Source organism: Drosophila elegans, unplaced genomic scaffold, assembly GCF_018152505.1.
Source record: "Drosophila elegans isolate 14027-0461.03 unplaced genomic scaffold, ASM1815250v1 contig_208, whole genome shotgun sequence".
In the NCBI taxonomy this organism is placed as follows: domain Eukaryota; kingdom Metazoa; phylum Arthropoda; class Insecta; order Diptera; family Drosophilidae; genus Drosophila; species Drosophila elegans.
In genome coordinates, this window is record NW_024545578.1 from 26,639,026 (window position 1) to 26,662,877 (window position 23,852).

General features: G+C 36.5%; 1 protein-coding gene across 2 annotated transcripts in view; it reads right to left on the reverse strand.

Moving 5' to 3' along the window:
* LOC108141592 overlaps positions 1-23,852 on the reverse strand; it is a 60,094-nt gene that overhangs the window by 4,894 nt on the left and 31,348 nt on the right. For both annotated transcript variants that reach the window (XM_041708482.1, XM_041708481.1), the window contains one exon: positions 14,577-14,675. In XM_041708482.1, the coding sequence (XP_041564416.1) occupies positions 14,577-14,656 (80 nt within the window). In that variant the 5' untranslated portion in view covers positions 14,657-14,675. The remainder of the gene's footprint in view (positions 1-14,576; positions 14,676-23,852) is intronic.

Consider the following 23,852-nt stretch of genomic DNA (forward strand, 5'->3'; position numbering starts at 1 on the left):
TTTTAATTTTCTTCTTATAAATCATCATGCATTTAGACTTTTTGCGGTTTAAGGCTAGACCATTAGCATTTGCCCACTGATTAGCTAGATTGTACATTAAATTATATTTCTCTTCCGGTTTCAGTTATTTATTTCTCTCTTGTCTCTAGCCCGCTCAATTCTAGTTTTAGCAAAAATAATAATAAAATGTTCGTCTGCGAATCTGTAGGCGCAAGACCTTCACCCCCCCACAGCCGACGAGTGAGAGCCGGATCCTATAGCGTGCCCTGCAAGTACAGATTACCCGGTTTGTTCTATTGCATCCAGTGATTAAATAAACAATGGCACGTCGCGAAACATCCACAAGTTACAGTTATTGTTTTATTCTCATTCATACGTGGAAATCGGTTAATATTTACTATTCTAGCCAATACACAGTGGTTCCGTCAGAGGCCAAAAATCAAAAAATTTTATGACATATTTTTTAAGCAAAATGTATCAAAATTGTCTCTTAAAAGTCCAAACTTCTCTTTGGCATACCGGATTTTACTAGAAATCTAACGGTACTTTCTAAAAATAGATTTGCAATCGTGAACACGTGTTCATTTTGGCAACGCAGCTGCGCTTTGGAAGTTATTTCTCTCTTTCAATTCGCCCTTTAAAGTGATCAGACGTACGCTGCAGTGCTCCGATTTGAATAATTTAACATGAATTATGAAATTGAAGGTATTTACTTTAAATTGAGATATTAATAATTAACTTTCCTGAAAAAGTTTTTTCGTAAAACTAATTTCATCGAATAACCCTTTTTTGTGTATTTTTTTAAAGTATATTTTATGTTTAGTTAGACTTTTAGTTATGTTCCAAGAAAACCCAGAACTTGGTTTGTATGTTTTTGTGATCGTCTTATTTTAGGTTACTAAATATTTTAAAATTAGCTGCCGAAATTTGCCGATGTGTGTTTTCTACTAATATTACTAAAGCAGTTAAAGGTGAGTCTTTGCTTATTGTGCTGTTGCGCTTTTGCGCTGTTGCTTTGTCTTCGTCTTTAGTGGTTTGTGTTTTTGCAAAAATATTAATTTGTAAATTATTTTTTAAAATTTTGATTTTGGATTTTGATAGGTGCATCGCAAAAATGTGTTTTTCCACGTCTGCATATTTTTAATATGTGGTGCACAGGTAATGGAACCAACGCCGAAAAAATGAGGAAATTGATTTCCGATGTGCAAGCGGATATTGAAAACAACGGCTACATTATTCCAGAGTTGAGCGAAATATCCAATAAAATTGAGAACCTCTGCAAAACAATATCCATGGTAGTATTTACCGGCTACCGTCCATAAGGTCTTAATTCATGGTTTAGCTGTAATAGAGTATGCATTAGTGTCGATAGGAGAGCTTTCAGAGGAAGCAGCAGAGTCCAATAACAAGGAACTAAAAAAATGTAGACTTCAACACAGTCGGAAAGTATCTCGTACTTTAACAAACACAGATGTCATGAACTATTTATTATTGCGTTCAGATCCATTTTTAACAGGACAGAGACAACTTCCTAAAAAAGATAGGTCGAGTTTGCTTACATCTGTCTACGAATTACTTGACGATGCTTTATAATTTTTGTTTCATTTATATTTTGTTTGTTGATTTTTATTTTAGTTTTTTAAGAATATGTATAACTACGAAAAATATCTTCCATACCAAAATCGTAATAAATTAGATTAAAGAAATATGTTTTTATAATTCGGTATCGATTGTTCCTATGGGAGCTATAGGATATAGCCGATCGATAAGTCCGATTTTTGTTGCTATATGTTTAGACAAATTTGCTAAATTATTGTTATAAATTTCAGCACGTTATGACCATTATTAGTATTTTTGGCCGCTCTTCCATACAAGCGGATCCACTGTGCAATAGAAGCCACCCCTACCCTAACAGTTGGTCCAATCGAACCGAATTTTCGATTCCATTCGCGGAGGGGCTGTGTTTTCCACCAGCAGCTTTGGTGGCTTTAAGTAAGCGTGGAGATTTTCTTTCGGCTCTCAAGTTGGTACCCAGTAATATGATATGTAATCTTTCCACTGACTCTTTGGAAAAATCTATTTTGTGTAATTACACAAATATGGAGAGTTTTAAACAGTGTTTGTTTAAGCAGTGTTTTTTAATTGTACAAACCTAAAAAAATAACAAAATGTTTTCCGTAGTTCACTTAATCTATTGCCGTTCCCCTTTTTCGACAACCGGTTACATTTTAAAAAAAAAATCGAGTTTTATATATACATACACACCTACGCTTAAGTACTAAGGATCCTATTAGGTGTACAAGTAGAAAACCGCCGTTTTTTTTTCATAGTTTGAGGCTTTATTGCGTAAAAATAACTACATACAGATTATTCAAAATAGAGAGCTCCTGTGATGGATTCTTGTTGTGTCTGACAAGAATCTTCATCCAACAGAGTCTCCAAAGCTGCATCTTCAAACTTTTTCACGGGACCCGGCCGATCCTTGTCTTCCACGTCATAATCACCATTTTAGAACTTCACGAACCATTCTCGGCACGTTCTTTCACTGATACACGACTCACTATATGTTGCTACATTCGATACATTGTATCATTCGACGCGCTTCAGCAGAAGAATTTTTCGAATGAAACGCGAAAAGCAAAATCTCCCGCAAATGACGCTTATTCGGTTCAAATTTCGACATCTTCGCGCACCAACAAAAAAATGGACAATGAGAATAGACGAGCGAGATGAATTGCAGTTGTTGACCGATACTTAAGCTTGCCATGTGATGCTTCTGATCGGAATTCCCTCACCGATTTCCAAAGGTGGCGCCACCCAGTGGAAAACGGCGGTTTTCTACTTGTACACCCAATATTATATATGTTTCTTTTACTCTTGTGCAAATACGATAGGTTTAAGTTCCACGCTTGTTGAAAAGCCTAAGCATAATTAACTTGGAAAAGAATAAACTCACTTTTGCTGCGACTACTGAATCAACAACACGTAATTGTGCCTCCTACAATATTTAGATAAATAAACATTACAAGTCAAGCGTTATTTGTCAACATGAAAGTAAAACTCCCAGAATAATCATTATCTGAAGAGCTAAAAATAAAACTCAACAAATAATCGTTATTGAAATTTATATAAAACTCAAAAAATTGACTATTATTCTTCAAGTTTTAAATACAAAATCTTTGAGGCTTTAGTATTACACTGGTATAGCTGAATTACTTCTAGGAGCTTGCCGTGACCATGAGTTTTTGTTTAAAAAATAATAACTAATGAATATTTTCGGTATCTGCTTATAACCATTTTATTATATAAAGCTTTAAATACTTAAAACCATTTAGTTTTTTAACGTTTTCAGAGGTAGTGAAATCTATTGGCTCGACGGGTTTTTAAAAGAGCACGATAGATAAACACGAGATATTAAAGTTCCTTTTATTTATTTTTTTGCTGAGAATATTTAAGCTTCCTAACACTGACTGTAGCTCCGTCTGTCTGCTTGTCGATCTTTTTCGTTTTTATTTTAATCAAATCTTGACCTTACTTATAAAACTAAGACAAGAAAGGAAACAAGCATCGGCAAGCGGAAGTTTATATACCCTTACAGCTTTTCCAAAAAATAAATATTATTGTAAGCTACAATATTTTTAATTATTTGATCGTCCGTATACCAGGTATAAAACATGCTTGTCCAATTTTAATAGAACTAAAACTGTAAATTTGAAATAATAAACCGTTACTTTTTATCAAAGTATATTCTTATCAATTGAAACAAGAAAGGAAGCAAGCTTCGGCAAGCCAAAGCTCATATACCCTTGCAGCTGATACAAAAATGAAATGTTCTTGAAAACATTTAAATTTTGATTTATTTACGTAAATGTTTAAATACCTTAAAGCTATGATGATTATCAGACTTAATATTATCAGACTTTAAATAAAGTTTAAAGCGTAATTCTAAACTATCAAATTATAACTATGTCCAAAATAATTAAAAAAAAATAATAATAAAAAAAAAGAAATAAATAAAAAAAAAGTTTAAAAAAATTTTAAATATGTTCTTTTATATTTTGATTATTCCTATGGGAGCTATTTGATAAAGTCGTCAAATGTTGTTGAAATTTGAACCGTAGTTCTGAAATTTTTAATCTTAACTTTTTAGGGACGAAGATGTCTCCTTCACTGCGTGCAAATTTGTGACAGAAATTGTGATACCCTCTGCAAGGGTATACGTTTTTGAATTCATATGCTTAAAGAATCTTTTAAATTTAGCAACAGCTGCATGGCTCTATAAACTTCGGCCCGCCGAAGTTTACTTCCTTTCTTGTTTTCATTTATTTGTTTTTAATATTTCGATTGTTACCATGGCACAGTGGGCCAGAAAATCCAAAAAGTGGCAAAAAACCGATTTCGGAATTTCAAAAAAGTAGTTAGATGTATTAAAACCGGATATATTGAACTAGTATTTGTCAAAGTTTCACAGCATTTGGTTACAAATTGCAATTTTTACAAGGAATTTAAATAGAAAATATTGCTTGAAACTCAGATAAATGTACCTTGCCTTAAATACAAATAAATTTTTATTTCTATGTGATACAAAACTATTTATTATTTTCTTACAACTAATAATGTTACGGAAATCAAAAATAATAGTTTTTTTTCTTCAAAAAAGTCAAAAAAATATTTTTTTATTATTTTCAATACAAAGTTATACGATTTTCAATGTTTGCGACACTTCCAAATAGGCGTTCCCGTTCGTTCCCCTAGATATCAATAAGTGAATTACTCGGAATTATTCCTTGAAATGTGCTGTTTTTGAAAAAGTTGCTCCTTTTTGCGCGTTTTTTGTTTTAAGAAAGAAATAAATAAAAAACCTAGCGCGCTTCCACATTTTTTGCAAGCTTGCGTATACACATTTGTGCAGGAATTTACATGCGCTGAGGCGTGCTGAATGCTTTCTGCAAGCAAACCAACTGGTGACGGTGTGGTGAAATCGAACTTTTTAAATCCGTTGTAAGCATGAAGACCTTCACAAAAGGAGAAATTTTGCAAAAATTGAATGATTCGAAAAATGATATCGAACCAGTCTTTGAGTAAATTTGAAAAAAGTTACATTTTGATCCAAATAGCTCATCTCAAGAAGCAATGAACCGCTTAAGAGTGTCTTTAAGAACTTTAATATCAAAATACCAAGAAAGTTGGATAAAGCCAATAGAAAACACGATCGCTTTTTATTAAAAAACGAAGACTGGATAAATTCTGTTTTTAATATTCGAACCGAAGGATTCGGATTACTTGAAAAAAGTAATGTAAGTCATGCGAGCCCTGGTCGTCCAAAAATAGAATTCAGTTCTAGACAGAATCGTTCTAAGAGATACGAAATTGCAAATTTGAGTGCAGAACACAACCATAATGCAGAAAAACTATTGATGGCTTGTAGGTATGCGGCAAACCGTTCTAAGCAAATAGACTTAAATGTCATTCTTAAGAAAATATTAAAAACACCTGAACAGCCTAAAAAAATTCGAAAACTATTAGAGTCCCCACATAAAGCAATTAAATAAAAAATCTGTGGAAGAAGCCTTAGCATTTATTTTGGATGGTTCTATGTCTAAGGAATTGTATGTAAAAATGCGTTTAGACTCAAAAGATTCTGGAGCAGACATTTGGCCTCCATATAATAATGTAAGAGAAGCTAAATCTGCATGCAGGCCACCAAAAGAAACAATTTTAGTTAAGGAAAACTTTGCCAAAGCTGAGCTTCAATTGAAGCTCAAGAATTATTGAAATCCAACATGAGTCTATAACTGTTTATATGGATAACAACCAGATGACAGATATTGAAGTTCTTTTAATGTGTTCATGGGGCTTTGATGGAAGTTCCGGCCATTCTGCTTATAAACAATCGTATCAAAGTTTACCAACAAATGAGCAAATAGATGATCAGAATTTATTCGCTACTACTCTTGTGCCTTTGAGATTGATGACTGTAAATAATATTATATTGTGGAACAACGAATCACCACAATCTGTAAGATTTTGTCGCCCAATAGCATTGCATTATCAATTTGTAAAAGAAACTCGAGATCTTATTCTGAAAGAAAAGGATTATATCCAAATTAAAATAGATAATCTTACAGTTCGTAAAGTTCCGCTCTACGAAAACCATAATATTTTTGTTCATTATTGCTTTTTTTAACATTGATAGATGACAAAGTATTAAATACTAAAACTGATACAAAATCTATGCAAATATGTCCAATTTTCCAGGCAACTTCAAAGACATTTAATAATATTTCAAATAAGCAAAAAGGCATTTTTTTGCCAAATATAAATTCACTTCAATACGGACTCAGCCCACTTCACGCTTGGATCAGAATTTTCGAATTATGTTTGCATATTTCCTACAGACTTGACGTGAAAGTTTGGCAAATGAGAACTGAATTGCAGAGAGATTCCTTTCGAGAACGAAAAAAACTTATTCAAGCTAGACTTTGGAAAGAATTGGGACAGAGAGTAGATAAACCGAAACCTGGTGGCTCTGGAACTACAAACGATGGCAGTACAGCCCGCAGAGCTTTTGCAAATCCAAAATTGTTTGCTGAAATCTTAGGCCTAGATTCACAACTAGTTTGTAACTTACAAACTATTCTAATAGCACTGTCAACAAAAAGTCCTCTTGACTCCGATAAATTTGATCAATTTGCTACTGCTACTGCAAAAATGTATATTTAATATTATGAGCATCAGAGGCTCGAAATAAAGATTATATAAATTATAGACAATTTTTGAGTAAAAAACATAGCCGCATAACAACTTTAGAAGATGTTTTTAATCGAGCTATGGACACTGATCCGAAAATATCCTCTATAAACCTTTCTTCGCGTCTCAAACGCACAAGATTATTGTCATTCACTAAAAAGGTAATTGACTTATTATAAAAGGCTGCAACTGAAATTAAATCTTCATTTGAAAAAGGAGAAGAAAATTTCTATGATGAGGATAAACATAATATGTCCAATATACTCAATGAACTGAATGAAATTGAGCTCTCAGAAAATGATGAAAATAAAAACATACAAGAAAATTTTTAAAAATTAAAAAAAAAATATTTAAAAAAAAAAAACAAAAACAAAAACAAAAAAAAAACGGGATGTTAAATAGGTTTAGGACCCTTCTCGTGGCACATCCTGAGAGCAAAAGCAGCTAATCCTAAGCGTAATATATAATTATAAAACAAAATTATCACAAATTCTTTTTAAAAATATATAAATTGATATAAAAAAATTAAAAATAATGATTAGAAGTAATTTAATAACAAGTTTCAATGAGAATTAATCAGTTTTTAGAAAAGTCATCATATTCAGTCTGCCATTTTGAGTCCGCCATTTTAAATTTTGAAAATCCAATTTCAGATTCGGAATCAGTGACCCCAAGAACATAAGATAACATACTAAAAGTTTTAAATCTATTGATAATTTGGGAGTTATTAATTTTTGCCACTTTTTTCCAATCCTGGCCCACAGTGCATGGGAGCTAAATGATTAAGTAGTTAGATTTTAATGCAAAAATTTAAAAACAGCAAAATTATTATTTGTTTCATTTTTTTCCAGTTGTTCCCATAGGATCCGGCTCGTTCCAACTTATATGCTACATGTAGTAATTTTAGGAAAGTTTTATGCAGATAGCTTAAAAGACTGACGGACATGGCTAGTGATGCTGATCATAAATAAATATACTTCATAGGGTCGGAAACGTCTCCTTCACTTCTCCTCAATGTCTTCTGTAAACTTCTGACTGAAATTATAATATCCTTTGCAAGGGTATAAAAAGTGTGCATAGAAGAAGATACAGAAGAAGTTACAGCAATAGTTGAACAGCAATTTTTTTTTTACTATTACTTTTAAAGTACTATTTGTCGTTGTTTTGAAACAAGCTAAACAATTTTTTTTGAATAAATTTACCTAATTCTTATAGGGCGAGTCAGTTTAAACCATTTAAAAGTCGGCAGTATACCAGAACTGTTGATGGCTGGCTGTCAATAGCGAATGGTGGAAGAGAGAAAAAGCGCATGGGAGCCGCAAATTAGACCGGAGAGTCGTATAAGTTAAGTTTTTCTTTATTGTTCTATTCAGTTTGTTCCATTAAGAATCTATTTCTACGCTACTAAAATATATACTGCCAAAATACACTGGTCGGCATATATATTTTGTCGTAGTATCCATTTGACAATTAGACTCTTGAACTAAGTACCGGTGCATTATTAGAACCGAAAGTAATGATGAAATAAATAACTGTAAATATGCAAAATATTTCGTCAATTGTCTTTTGTTCATTCGTTCTGATGATAAGAATGCCAGCAAGCAACGATTTTTGCAGCGGCATATATATTTTGTCATTGCGTGATTTAGTTGCAAGCTGAAAGTGTTGTTCAAGAATATTATTACAAGTTGTCGTTAATATTGCATAAAGTCGATTTTTTAATATTTAAAATCGTTAAAAAATCTGAGCTGAGCACCAAAATAAGATCAGAATTTTTGATCAAATATATCTCGATTTTTCGTAATAAACATCGCTAAGGAATATAATTTGTCTCGTCAGACCATTTATTATCCAATCAATAAATATCAAAAATGTAACGATGTGATCAATGTTCGCCGTAAAGGCCGAAATCGAAAGACAGGAGCTGATGCCGACCGTCTTATCGTCTGTGCTTTAAGAAGGACTCTCTAAAAACACCAAAGGCTGTATCCTTGGAGGGGAATGAGACAGCATCCACTTCCATAAGTGAGAGAACAATACGCAAGCGTTTGGAGATCGCGAAAAGGTACATCACCAAGTCCGCTTCAATTTGGCGTCCTGTGAACGGATGAGAGTTGTTTTGAATTACTTTCAGTTGCAGCCTCTAATAATAAGTCAATTACCTCTTTAGGTAATGACAAAAACCTTGTGCGTTTGAGACGCGAAGAAAGGTTTATAGAGGATATTTTCGGATCAGAAGTCTCGATTAAAAACATCTTCTAAAGTTGTTATGCGGCTATGTTTACTACTCAAAAATTGTCTATAATTTTTATAATCTTTATTTCCGTCCTCTGATGCTTCCTCCCCAAGCATACCTATAGGAAGCAAACTTGCACTTATTATTTCAGAGCCGTGCATACAAATTTTGTGAAGTGTTGCTGACATAGGGTACCAATCATAATATTTAATATAAATTTTTGCAGTAGCAGTAGAAAATTGATCAAATTTATCGGAGTCAGGAGGACTTTTTGTTGACAGTGCTATTAGAATAGTTTGTATGTTACAAACTAGTTGTGAATCTAGGCATAAGATTTCAGCAAACAATTTTGGATTTGCAAAAGCTCTGCTGGCTGTATTGCCATCGTTTGTAGTTGACGGTGCACCGTCACCAGTTGGTTTGCTTGCAGAAAGCATTCAGCACGCCGCAGCGCATGTAAATTCCTGCACAAATGTGTATACGCAAGCTTGCAAAAAATGTGGAAGCGCGCTAGGTTTTTTATTTATTTCTTTCTTAAAACAAAAAACGCGCAAAAAGGCGCAACTTTTTCAAAAACAGCACATTTCAAGGAATAATTCCGAGTAATTCACATATTGATATCTAGGGGAACGAAGGGGAACGCCTATTTGGAAGTGTCGCAAACATTGAAAATCGTATAACTTTGTATTGAAAATAATAAAAAAATATTTTTCGACTTTTTTGAAGAAAAAAAACTATTATTTTTGATTTCCGTAACATTATTAGTTGTAAAATAATAAATAGTTTTGTATCACATAGAAATAAAAATTTATTTGTATTTAAGGCAAGGTACATTTATCTGAGTTTCAAGCAATATTTTCTATTTAAATTCCTTGTAAAAATTGCAATTTGTAACCAAATGCTGTGAAACTTTGACAAATACTAGTTCAATATATCCGTTTTTAATACATCTAACTACTTTTTTGAAATTCCGAAATCGGTTTTTTGCCACTTTTTGGATTTTTGTCAAAATACTTATGCCACCTATGAATGTACTTAGTTTTTAGTTTTAATTAAATAAAAAATCTAAGTCGATGTTAAAAATGAAAAATTGTTACATTTATAGCTTAATACACTGTAACTAAATGAATTATGTACAATATATAAATACTTTTCTGTTTAAAATGAATAAAACTTCAAAACGAAACTGAGGCAACGTCATGACCAAATACAAGTATAAATGTCGATCAGTGTATAAACCAATTAAGATCACAAACAGTTAAACAAGAGAAACGGACTTTGGATTGGGACTTAAAACATACTTAAAAGTCGTACAAGCCCCCGCGACCACGGAGTCGTTGTCCGGCGAGGTAATATTTTAAAAAACTTTTTGAAAAGCTTCTACGCAGCAAATAGAACCTTTAACCAGCTTGATCCGGAGAGGGATAGGCGCGTGCCACAGAGATTATTATGACACAAAAAGGTTCGAATTTGCACGGCTTAACGTTTCGTGTATAACCTCACATCTTAGATCCGCGTGGCTAGAAGGCAGTCAGCGAGTGTTGGACAGTGAAAACATTCCAGGCTTAATATCTGTAACGAGTTCTGCAGCACAATGAGGACGATTGAATTTGACTCGCGTTCGTGATACTTATAATGGCGTGATGACGGCGGTTACATCAACCGCAACTAACCTGCCAATCGTAGCATCCGCAGGTCAGCAGGTAACAGCACAAGGAAGCAGAATGGAATGGGGAAATCAATACTCACTGAGAGGTGTCCGGATTGGCTGCAATAAGGGTGCTCGTTTTAGTTCAACCTTAATGAGGTCTAATTTCTATAACGGAGGAATGACGCGATTAATGGAAGCAAATCGCAACCGTATATATGCAGGAACACTGCCGAACTTGCCCTACCCGACGCCAACAGCTGGTGCAATGCCTTTTTCGACCAGTTACGATTTTGGACCAGTTACGATTTCAAAAATATATAGAATTTATTCTTAAAATGTTCCTACTTATATGTGCACTTGGGATTCTGGCACGCATATGAATTCAAAAAACGTCGTGCCTGCACCGAAGGAAGGATGCTTAAACGCATCGCGAATAGCAACAAGACAAGTCTTCAGTAAGAACTTGCCTTGCTTTTCTGGAAATCCAGAAGAATGGAAAATGTTCATTATGAACTTCACAGTCTACAGAAAGGTGTGGATTCAGCGACCAAATAAAACTTTCGAGGTTGCAGAAATGCTTTAGAGGTGCAGTTTTGGAAGCTCTACTAGGAAAACTAATGATGCCTGCCACAGTAAAGCAAGCAATCGAGTCATTGCAAATGTTATAAGGTCGACTAGAAGCTATAAATAATACCCTGAAATCAAAGCTACGTATGGAACCGGCGGTTAAACTAAACAGCATGGAAAGTCTGGTACGACTAGCGTTGTCGGTCCAAACGCGATAGTACTTTCCACCTATCTGAATGACCCGTTGCTTTTACGAAATCGTTTGGAAAAGTTTCCGTTCGACATTAAACTGGATTGGGCAAGACAGAGCGCAGGACTTCAGAGCGAAGATATCGCAGTTTTTGAACTTAATACCCGAATGTTTGGTATCATTGAAAACTCCTAAGCATACACGAAAACAAAGACCATCCTTGTGTGGAGTGCAAAATAAATAATAAATAAATAAATTACAAAAAAAATCAGAGTAGCAACCTGCGCGAGCACAGTGATGACAATAAATTGAAGCAACGACGACAGACAACGAGCAAGGAATCCAAGGGTCCGTCATATGGTTCATAACGACACCAGTTCTACACTTTTATGTAGAAAGTGCACTGGCACCCATAAGTTGGAGGATTGCAGAGAATTTCGTGCCTTAAGAGTGCCCGATAGACCGAGTTATATTTTTTTTTTATTGCAATTATTGTTCCTTGTTCAAAGATCCCAAATATTCGGGTATTAAGTGCAGGGCAAGTAAAAGCTTGTCAGTATTCTTGTGTGGTTATAAGAGGCGCCAATACACAGCCAATAATCCATAGGCCCGCTGGGTGCCGTTTCCGGAGACGTCGTCGACCCAATGGTGTAGCAAGCCGCCTAAAAATTGTCTTCGTAGCCGTCGGCACTCCCGTGCCATTTCACACCCTCCTAAGCGCCTTTGATATGCACGTTTGTACCCATTTAAGAGATGAATCGCAGGCTGTGCCCCACTAAGTTATTCCCAAATTCAACGTCGGGAGCACAATGGCCTTGAAGAGTCGGAACTTAGCCTGGAGGGCTAAAACGCTACCTGGTCGAAGAAGTCGTTCTGTCCAGTTTTGATCTTGCTGAGCCACACGCAGTCAATTTGTCCTTTCCAACAAAGGCGATGGTCCAATGTTACACCAAGGTAGGTCACCTTGTCTTCATGCTTAAGCCCATTCCCATCAAGGTAGAGGCTACGAAAATGGCCAGGGCGGAGAGCAAACGTGGCGTGCTGCGTTTTGTCGACGTTCCGTGCAATGTTCCACCGAGAAGCCCAACACTCAAATTTATTTAAGAATGTCTGGACACGCCGAGAGGAAGACAATGGGGTACTACCAACTGCAATAAATACAGTGTCGTCTGCACGGATGGCCAGGAGTGTACCGCGTGCAACTGGGCTTGGAAGGTCCGACGGATAAACTGTATAGAGGACCAGCCCAAGGCGTAGTCCAGAACTATGTCTACGGATTTCGATAGCAAACTCCTTTTTATCCAAGAATGACACGATTAGCTTCCTTTATCCCTGTGGCAAAAGTGGCATTAGTTTGTAAGGGAGACCTTCGTGCCAAACCCTGTCAAAGGCCGGTCGAACATCAAGAAAAACAGCTGAGCAGTATTTGCGATCTTCCAAAGCACCCAGTACATGATTTATTACTCTGTGCACTTGCTTGAACAGCACAATGGTGACTACGAAACCTCAACCGCAGCTATAGCTAAGAGCCTAGCAAGTATGCTCCGCTCAAACATCTTGAAAAAAAGTGTCCTTATCTAGAGATAGTAGTTTGGACTTTTTGGCTTGTTGCAAAGTCATATGGAGTAAAGCGATTTTCCAAATCATCTGCAAATACTTCAGCAATCTCGAAATCGCTGTGGGCCCAAGTGCCGTCTTTGCGATTAAGTAAGAGTATCTGAAACGGTTGTCTTTTTAGGTTGCGCGTGCATTTCCACAGCGCAAACCCGACATTCTGGTTAAGGTCAATGGAACTGAGCTTGTCCATAAAGAATTCAGACTTGGCCAAACGGAGGACTTTTTTAAGTTCTGACACAGCAGCCTTTCACCTTGCCATGTCGATGGTATGTCTCGTCCTCATCCAGACGCGGCGAAGTGCATGACCTTTTCTGGCCAAGGCAGCAATTTCTGGCTTCAAAGTAGACAAAGATGGTGGAGGAATAGGAACACTTCTAGCAGGAGGGGCAGCTTTGTGGATCTGGACAACTAAGAACTCACGGTAGTAACAGACGAATGCCCCGGATTTCAGGGCAGAAAGTCGGTCACCGAAACTTTTCATATCCGAACCACGAGGTAAAAGCAGGCTTTTTGGTAACGACCGTATGGCAGCAACGCAGAGATATATCAAAAGCGGAATATGGTCAGAATAAGACCGCGACATTTCGAGATAGCAAGGTGGCTAAACGAGGTAAACAAGTAATAAATAATAAAATACTTTTTATATTTTTGAAAAGGTTAATGGAACAAATATAGAAATCCACATTTTTTTAATGATAATAATTTTTTTTAATGATAATAATTTTTGATTTTAATTGTACCAATATCTTGGATTATAACGAATTTTAAACAATTAAAATAACACTGCGAATCATTAAAAAATAAATCAATCAAAGATCACTAAACATAACATATAAAACAAGTATCCTAAAAGCCCGCTCCCCTTAAAAGCAATCGTCGCTAGGGTATGCAGGCACCAACCGCTCGCAAAACATCGAAAAGAACTGATTTAGTTTGAAGTTTTCTCAACCAGTGAAGAGCAGTCGGTGTTTCAAGTGACACGACTGCGATATGCCCTGTTACCATCTCAGTGGACTGATTTCTATAAATTCGAATGTATACATATATGTAAAACATTTTACTGCTACCACTGAATTGAATTCGTAAACAAAAATAAAATATATGCTGAAATATTAAATAAATATATTATAACATATAATATTCATATTTTTATCATAACCCAATAGAAAAGTGGCAAAAAACAAGATATTCTTGATGCGCCGAAATGAAATAAACGCACACATGCTCCCGTGTATGAGAATGCATGATCACGCATACATACAAAGACGAATTCAAACGCAGGGCAGCCTTCTTCAAAAAGCGCCTCTCTGCGACTGAACGATTGAACTCGTGCAATGAGTGTGAGCATAAAAATGAGAATAAGAATGAGAGAGCAAAAAACCCGAACGCACACGAAGTGCAGGGACCTGCTGCTGTGAGCACGGGGGACCTCCCGCGATCCGTTTTTTTGTGTCCAATTGCCTTGTATGAAATGACCAGTCTATATGTTGTATGGTTAGTGATTATTCTTAGCTCGTCAAGAGCAGTTTTTCTTTGATATATGTAAGGATCAACATTTTACTTACTTAACTTGGTTTGGATATGCTCCTGATTTTGTCCTTTCAAGAGCATCCATTAAAATATTCAAGATGATCCGAAAGTCCATCCTAAGGTGTGTACGACATCTTTAAGAAAACATGAAAAAATATAAATAGTATAAATAAATGAAAGTTACTTTTGTAACAACTTGACTTATTGCTACTGATTGAATGTTAAAATATATAAAAATGTATGAACATTTACCCTGGTTATCAACTGTGGTATAAAATTGTTTTGATTTTAAAATCTTTATTTTTTTATAATTTTTATACCCTTGCAGAGGGTATTTAATTTCAGACAAGACTTTGCAATGCAGTGAAGAAGATCAGCAACACTAGAAATTCGATCTAGCTATTCAGGCTCTGCGTGCGTTTTTCCGTTTCTGTGCAAGCTAGTCTCTCAGTTTTAAAGCTATCTATATAAAACTACCAAATTTTTTGTTTTTTTTTTCAGGTAATGTAGCACCCATAGGAACATCCGGGGAAATAAATGACAACATGAATAATAACGACTTCGATATATAGTGATGGTTTGCCTTTTTAGAATAACGGTTTTAATTTCATTTAAATCGGACAAAGATATCATAAACCTGACACAGAAAATATCAAAAAAATCAGCGTAAAATATACACAGCTTTCTTATAAAATAATAGTCGTTTTTTAATAAAGCGGCAAAAATATAACAACTTTGGCTTGCAAAAAGTACTTAGTTTTCTGTTCGTCACAAAATTTGGTTTTAAGAAATTTTGTAGATATTGGGACAGTGAGCTTTTTCAGTAACGCTAAGCTTTGGTGGTGCCCAAATAGAATAAAACCGCACACATTTTCAAATATTTATGCACTTAGTTTATTCTGAATTGCACCATGGCCTTATTTACAAAGCTTATGTTTGAGATTGCTTAGTTGGGCAGGCAGACCGTGTTGTCTGTGCCTTTTAACTAGCGAAAGTAAACGAGAATAATAGGCAGGCGATCTGCGAGCGTGCCTTCAGCGAACGAGTATAAAATCGAACTTAATAAATAGAGCGATTAGCGAAAGGAATTCAAAAAAGAAAAAATTTGAAATTATAAGAATTTAATTAGACTGTACCATGCCGAACAATATTTAAATGCTGAAAATCTTTGTACCCTTGCAAAGGGTAAAAAAAAGTGGAAGTCCCATTTTTTCAATGCAAAGCATAAATTTGTGATGGATGGCCGTTTTTGATCGCTTCTTATTAATAAGGCGATATGTTAAACGCCCAAAAGGCAAAGAATTCGACGCCCGGTACACAAAGACCGTTAAGCACGGAGGCGAATGCGCAACAGCTTGGGGCTGAATTTCTTGGCACGGCGTTGCGTTGGTCATATTCATTTCATATATATGAATAGGTGACTATACTGGGTTATCATTATAAATTACCACTACAAAGAAATTAGCGTGCATTATTTTAAGCGTTTTGAGTTTATCGTTTTGTAGAATTGATGAGCTTATTATTTTGACCTACCCTTTCCTTTTGTGCTTTTCAGATTTATTTGATAACTAACTCCATATTAGTAATGAAAATGCCTATGTCAACTATTTTTACAACTTACTATGTACCAGAAAACTATTAGTAAATCTTAGTTGGTCTTTGTTTTATTAAAAACAAGAAAGGAAGCAAACTTCGGCAAGCCGTAGTTTTTATACACTTGCAGCTATTGCAAAAATTAAGCATCTTTGAAACATATAGATTTTGAATTATATCGATATACACGCCAAAAAGGGCCAGAGAAGAAAGCAGTGGTGTGGTAAGCACAGCAACACAACTAAAGGAGCAAAAATAAGCAAATCGAACCTCCGAAACATAGACGAGATCGGGGGAATTCCAAATGACCTTTTGAAAATAACTATCAAACTGATGTTATTTTTACGGACTTCAGAAAGGCTTTCGATTCCGTGAACCATTGAAAAAACTAATACTCTTAGGATTCCCGATCCCGTTGACAAAGTGGATTTCAACATACCTGTCAAACCGGACTCAGAGAGTAGCTTTAAAAAGCACATTTTCAAACTTTGTTCACGTGACCTCGGGTGTTCCGCAAGGGAGCACCCTAGGACCCCTAATGTTTGGAATTTTCATAAATGACTTGTCTCAAGTAGTTCTCTCTTCTCATGTTATGATGTATGCTGACGGCGTAAAACTTTGTTTGCCGTTATCGAACCCCAATTCCCATGAACTTTTGCAAGCCGATTTGAACAATCTGCATTCTTTGTTCATCCAGAATTTGCTGTTTTTAAACAACTCGAAATGTAACTTTATGTCCCTTTATCGGTAGAGGCTTCTTCTCACATCATGTTCTATTGGGTTGAATGATCTTGAACGCATAAATATCGTAACAGAAATTGGAGTGCTACTCAACCAACCTAAACTTCTCTGATCACATTGGCATTATAGTTAGTATAGCCAAAGGAGTTTTTGCCTTTGTTAAACGTTGGTCTAAGAAATTTGAGGACCCCTATACCACGAAACACTTATACATTTTCTTGGTTCGTCCAATTGTTGAATACTGCTCGTGTGTTTGTTCTCCTCAATATATCAATTATCAGGACCTTATAGAATCGGTACAGAACAGTTCCTTTTTTGCTTTACGTGGTTTAAACACACTGAGTCTACTGAACCTACCCTCCCCCAAGGATCGTCGGACCTGCCATGGTGTCATGTTCCTTCACAAATTAATAACTGGACATGTACATTCAAGCTACCTACCGGGTCAAATACGCTTCACCATCCCTGTTAGGTCTACTCATCACTTCCGACTTATTGCCCTCGATATTTGTAAGACGAATTTCGAGGTACATGATCCATTAGGCGTTTTATGTTCGCAATACAACAAAATGATAATTCTGAAAGCTCTGTTAATTTAATTGTAACAAACCTCCTAACTCACCTGTCCTTGCCCCCTCCCCCTTGATGTGAGTCGGGTACTATGTTTACGTTGGTAGATATTTGCTAACTTTAATGTAATAAATTAAATAAACAAATATTTTCACAGCTCTTAACAATTATTTCTATGGAAGCTATAAGATATAGACGTCCGAACGGCAAGCGCTTTTACCCTGATTAAGGTATGCATAAAAATTAGATTTGGAAAGATTCATGTCAATAAATTTTAGCCAAGTTCACCATATTGTTCCTATTGGAGCTATAGGATATAGCCGTCCGATCAGCACCCGCTTTTATATTGAACAAGGTATTCATAAAAAAATACGATTTGGAACGATGCATGTCAACAGCTTTTACACTGTGCGAATTACCTTCAATTCTTGCAAGTTATATCCGATTGTTTTCTATGGGAGCTATAGGATATAGACGTCCAATCGGGGCTTTTCAAACTTAATCTGCGTACACATGTTTAAAGACGACTGTGTAAGTTTCATATCGCTTGCTTTTAAACTGAGCTCGCAAACGGTATTTAAACAGACAGAGAGACGGACTAACGGGAAGCAGATTCTAATAAAGAAAAAAGATGTAAAAGATGTCATTATTAAACATGCTTATCATCTGGGATATCAGTTTGATCAGGAAGAGTATCTCGATTACGTTTGCAAGGAGCTTGCGAAATTTTGACAAAAGTGCAAGCGTACCCAATTATCCATTTTAAGAAATTATTCTGATTGGTTGGCAAAAACGACACCATAGCTATGGCAGCTATAATCTATAGTATCCAGATTTTTACTGAAATCTCCCAGCTTATACACGCAAATTTCCGCCGGTTGCCCCCATATGACACCCCGTTATTTATTATTTTTTTAAGAATATAAAAATATTTACTTCCACTGCAGAAACCTGCAGATGGACTTGAGCCATCGCAAAACGCAACCTTACCTCATTTTTCTTTCAGCATTTCTTGGAGAAGCGAAGCACTTTTTGGTTTTGTGTCGTATCAATGAAAGCTATTTGATATAGTTGTCCTTTTTTACTAATATTAAATCCTTAACTCGGGAATATAAAACTTATACTATTTTTATATATTCCTTTGAAAGCTATAGGATATAAAGGTATGATCTGGCCAATTCTTGTTTTATATATTTATAACATTTTTCTAGATTTTTAGTACAAGTTTCAAATCGATAGCCCCTCTAGAAGTATTTATGGCCACGGCCGTTTCTCGGCCAACAAACTTCATGCTAAGTTCAAACAAAACAATCGATGTTTAGGTGGCGCCATCTTTCGAACTGCTTAGCCAACACTACAAGCGTGGTCAGCACTCTTACCTCCCGCTAACAGTTCTTTCGGTTTGTCTCTCTACTGCAGCGATTACCGGCAGAGCAGCGGCCGAGGCGCGGCAGAGTGGGGTCACATCCTTTAACCCAACCGATAGATATGACCGAAACACACACAGAGTGTAACACCTACGGTCTAACATGTCTCAGGGTGACAGTATATACTTTCACGTTTTGTGGGCTTTGGAGGGGGCGTGGCTCCGTTTTGATAAGCTTGCGCTAAGTAAGATCTACTAGAATCTGTATGCCAAGTCCCAAGTCTCTGCTTTTATAGTTTCCGATAGCTCATAGAGACGGACAGACAGAGGAAATGGCTAGATCGAGTCGAACTATTGAAATATCGAAGAACTACACAAAAATAATAGAAACAAAACAGCAAAGTTATAATTTTTTTCATTGCTTTTCCCGATTGATCCTATGGGAGCTGTATGCTATAGTCGTGCGAAACGGAACGAACCGCGTTTTATATTCTACCTACGATTACATGAGACTAGTTTGCGCTGAAACAGACGGTCGGACAGGCAGACAGATCGATGATGCTGATCATGAGTATATATACTTTATGGTATTGGAAATGTCTCCTTCACTGCGTTGCAAACTTTTGACTGAAATTATAGTATCCTCGCCAAGGGTATAAAATTAACCACAAACCAGACAAAGATAATATTCAACCGTTAGCCAATAAAAGGGCGCTCCCCTTAGCAATAGTTTGCGCATAACATCAGAAAAGTAATATTGTTACCAACGGACTGAAAACTGTTTATTTTGGTCTCGTCTGACCATGTTACCCGTTTCCAGTCCTCTACCGTCCAGGGCTTGTGATCTTTACAGAATTTCACAAGTGCCGCCACATTTTTGTCGGACAGAGCTGGTTTCTTCTGCTTTACCGAAGATGTCAGACTTACTGAACTATCTTAGTATTTTGGAGGCCATCCTTCCAAATTTTATTTGAAAAATGTGTCTACCCACTGAAGAAATAGCATTTCAACAAGATGGAGACCCCAAGCATACGGCTAAAATCGTGAAGAACTGGCTAAGTAACTAAAGATCTTATTCTAAGAAAACGGCTGGCAAAGTATGATAGTGCACCAAAAGATTTAATGTAGTTTGGGACAGGATACAAGCGGAATGGAATAGTATTCCAAAAGAAATGTTGCAGAACTTAGTCGAGAGTATGCCCAAACGCATTAAATTGGTTATAAAAGCTAAGGGTTTTTGGACCAAATATTAAAATTGTAATGAACAACATAAAAAAACCACAACGCACAAAAGTGGATATATTGACTTTTTTTTAAATAACAATAAAATAAATTTAACCAACATATTATTTAAACATAAGTTCCTTTTATATATTGAAGATATTAATAAAGAATGTTGGAAAAAAAGAATGAAAGCGATTTATACGTTTTTACGATTTTTCCAGCAGTTTGAAGTCAGAATTGACAAACATGTATCCACATGTACTCGCCACTGTAGATGTGACCGCTCAATGCGTCTTGACGGTGGTGTTGTTATTGCCGTCAAGTCTTATCTTGTCTCTGAACGCATTCCGATAATTGGTACGGACAGCATATTAGAGTTTGTTGCAGTTTGGATTAAGCTTGACGATTATTTCGTTTTTATATCATGCTCGTATATTCCTCCTTGTTCTGGGTTAGTCTCTACCTTCAGAATTTGGCTCAAATACAGAGTATTCATTCAACCCTCGGCTATAACGATCATCTTATTGTTATGGGTGACTTTAACCTCCCTGCCATATCTTGGATGCCATCAACTGCTTTCGTTCCCACCACGGCCTATAAGTTTGTTCACGGTCTTATTGATCTTTCATTAGGACAACTTAAGTCAGTCTTGAACTGCTCCAGAAAAGTTTTAGACCTTATTTTTGTCTCGGAGTTCGCCAATGCTTACGTAACTCGAATTAGCCCTCTCCAATCCTGAAGACGCCTACCATCCTACACTTGAGGTTGCTTTAGAAGCATCACCTCCATTACAGTCATGTCCCAAAATCGAACCAGCACCATTTCGCTGTTTCCGAAGAGCTAAATTCGCAGAAATTAATAGTTATTTATCGGAAATCGATTGGTCTTTTGTGGATTCAAACGATGATTCCAAGACAACCCCAAGCAGTGCTACGCATTTGTTAATTCGAAACGAAAATCGCAACAATTTTCATATTGCCTTCACCTTGATACGACATCCGCCTCTAGTGACTCCGACATTGTAATCTTATTTGCAAAATTTTTCCAGTCCACATACTCGTTTTTTAGTTACAATAACACTTCATCCTACCCACACCCTCTTCCTCACTCCAACTGTATTATCACGCCCCTAATTAGTGAGGATGATGATGCCCTGATCTTGTCCGAGCTGTGTTATAAAAAAATGAACCGATATCCCTCCTATATTCGTATTTCCCTGAAGTTTGGAAGGAATCTTTTATCATTCCACTTCATAATAAGGGAAGCAAATCGGACATTTAAAACTTTTTGAACAGGTTAAGGTACACGTAAATAAATAAGACTTGAAAAAATTGGACCGATTTCACCTCATTGTTCCGATGGGAGCTTAAGGATATAGACGTCCGATCGGCACGATCGATTCGATTCGGAAAGATTCATGTCATCTGAACATCAAATTTGAACCGATTTCACCCTATTGTTCCTAATGGAGCTATAGGATATAGACGTCCGATCGGCACGCGCTTTTACCATGATCAAGGTATTCATAAAAAATACGATTTGGAACGATACATGTCAAAAGCTTCTACACTGCGCGAAATATCTTCACCATTTCGCTGTTTCCGAAGAGCTAAATTCGCAGAAATTAATAGGTATTTATCGGAAATCGATTGGTCTTTTGTGGATTCAAACGATGATTCCAAGACAACCCCAAGCAGTGCTACGCATTTGTTAATTCGAAACGAAAATCGCAACAATTTTCATATTGCCTTCACCTTGATACGACATCCGCCTCTAGTGACTCCGACATTGTAATCTTATTTGCAAAATTTTTCCAGTCCACATACTCGTTTTTTAGTTACAATAACACTTCATCCTACCCACACCCTCTTCCTCACTCCAACTGTATTATCACGCCCCTAATTAGTGAGGATGATGATGCCCTGATCTTGTCCGAGCTGTGTTATAAAAAAAATGAACCGATATCCCTCCTATATTCGTATTTCCCTGAAGTTTGGAAGGAATCTTTTATCATTCCACTTCATAATAAGGGAAGCAAATCGGACATTTAAAACTTTTTGAACAGGTTAAGGTACACGTAAATAAATAAGACTTGAAAAAATTGGACCGATTTCACCTCATTGTTCCGATGGGAGCTTAAGGATATAGACGTCCGATCGGCACGATCGATTCGATTCGGAAAGATTCATGTCATCTGAACATCAAATTTGAACCGATTTCACCCTATTGTTCCTAATGGAGCTATAGGATATAGACGTCCGATCGGCACGCGCTTTTACCATGATCAAGGTATTCATAAAAAAATACGATTTGGAACGATACATGTCAAAAGCTTCTACACTGCGCGAAATATCTTCAACTCTTAACTGTTTCTATGGGAGCTATAGGATATAGACGTCCAATCGGTGCTTTTCTAACTTAATCTGCTTACAGATGTTTAAGAACTTTAAGAACTTGCTTTTAAACTGAGCCCGCAAACGGTATTGAAACAGACAGACAGACGAACAAACGGACATGGCTATATCTACTCCCCTATTGATCCTGATCGTAAATATATATACTTTATAGGCTCGGAAACGTCTCGTTCACTGTGAAACCTCTGACCAACATTATAATAGCCTCTGCAAGGGTATACAAATTCAGTTGGGAAAGTTTATAATTTTTTGAGGTAAGCTACAAGGTATTCGCGAAAATAAGTATTTGATCTATATAAGGTGCAAGGTACTTGCGAAAATAAGTACTTAGGTAAATGGTACAGTTTTTAAGTATCTGGTAAGGCAAAATCTACGAAAAAGATATTTGAAGAATGAAATATGGTATTTTGCATACGCTCTGGCAATTAAGATTGGTTGTAGAAAAACGTAAAATTAAGCATTATTCTAGCTTCCCCATAACTTATGCTACCTTTTTTAACCTTTTTGTTTACTTTACTTTTTCACCGCCTACTACAGGATTTAATGGTTTTGGAGATATAATGTTCCGACATCAGAAGTGGGATCGCCTACACCCCAAGTTGAGTCCGATGATCGCGTTTGTGCACTTCTAGAAATGCAGCACCGAAGCATGATGGAAGTGATAAGAGCAGTGAAAAGTGCAGAGCCACAAAGAAGTGAAAACAATCCAGTGACATTACCAAAGTTCAACGCCGATACCGCAGGGGCAAGTGCAGCGTCTTGGTGCTCTACACCTGATAGTGTCAGAAAAACCTATGTATGGAAGCGCACTGATCATAGCACTGAGTAAATCCCTGGAGGGTAGCGCTTCCAATTGGCTATCCCAAATTAGTTATTCTGGAATGACCTTTAACCAGTTCAAAGAACTCTTTCTGCAACAATTCGAAGGCAACGAAACTACAGCGGCTACAGTGTTCAACGTTTTTAACGGTCACCCAAAAGCCGGCGAATGTTTATCCCTTTATGGAAGCCGTCAATTAACCACTCTGATGGCCAAGTGGAAATCAATGACGACAGAACAAATAGCCTTGTCAGTTGTTCTAGCGCATATCGCCCAAATAGACTCTAGATTGCAACGTACAGTCTTTACGACCGACATTAAAACACGAGCAGAGTTGCAGAACGAGTTGAAGGCATTCACATTCGTCAATAAGGGAAACTATATTGCTTCGGAGAATCCTGTGGCCAAAAGCCGCGCCTGACAACACCACTTAAATGTCACTTCTGCGGGAAAATCGGTCATAAGATCATCGACTGCCACGCGAGGAAAAACAGCTCAAAAAACCAACACGGAGCCCATACAATTTCCAGCCGACCGATCGACGCTAACAGGGGAACCATTACGTGCTACCGGTGTGGCAATC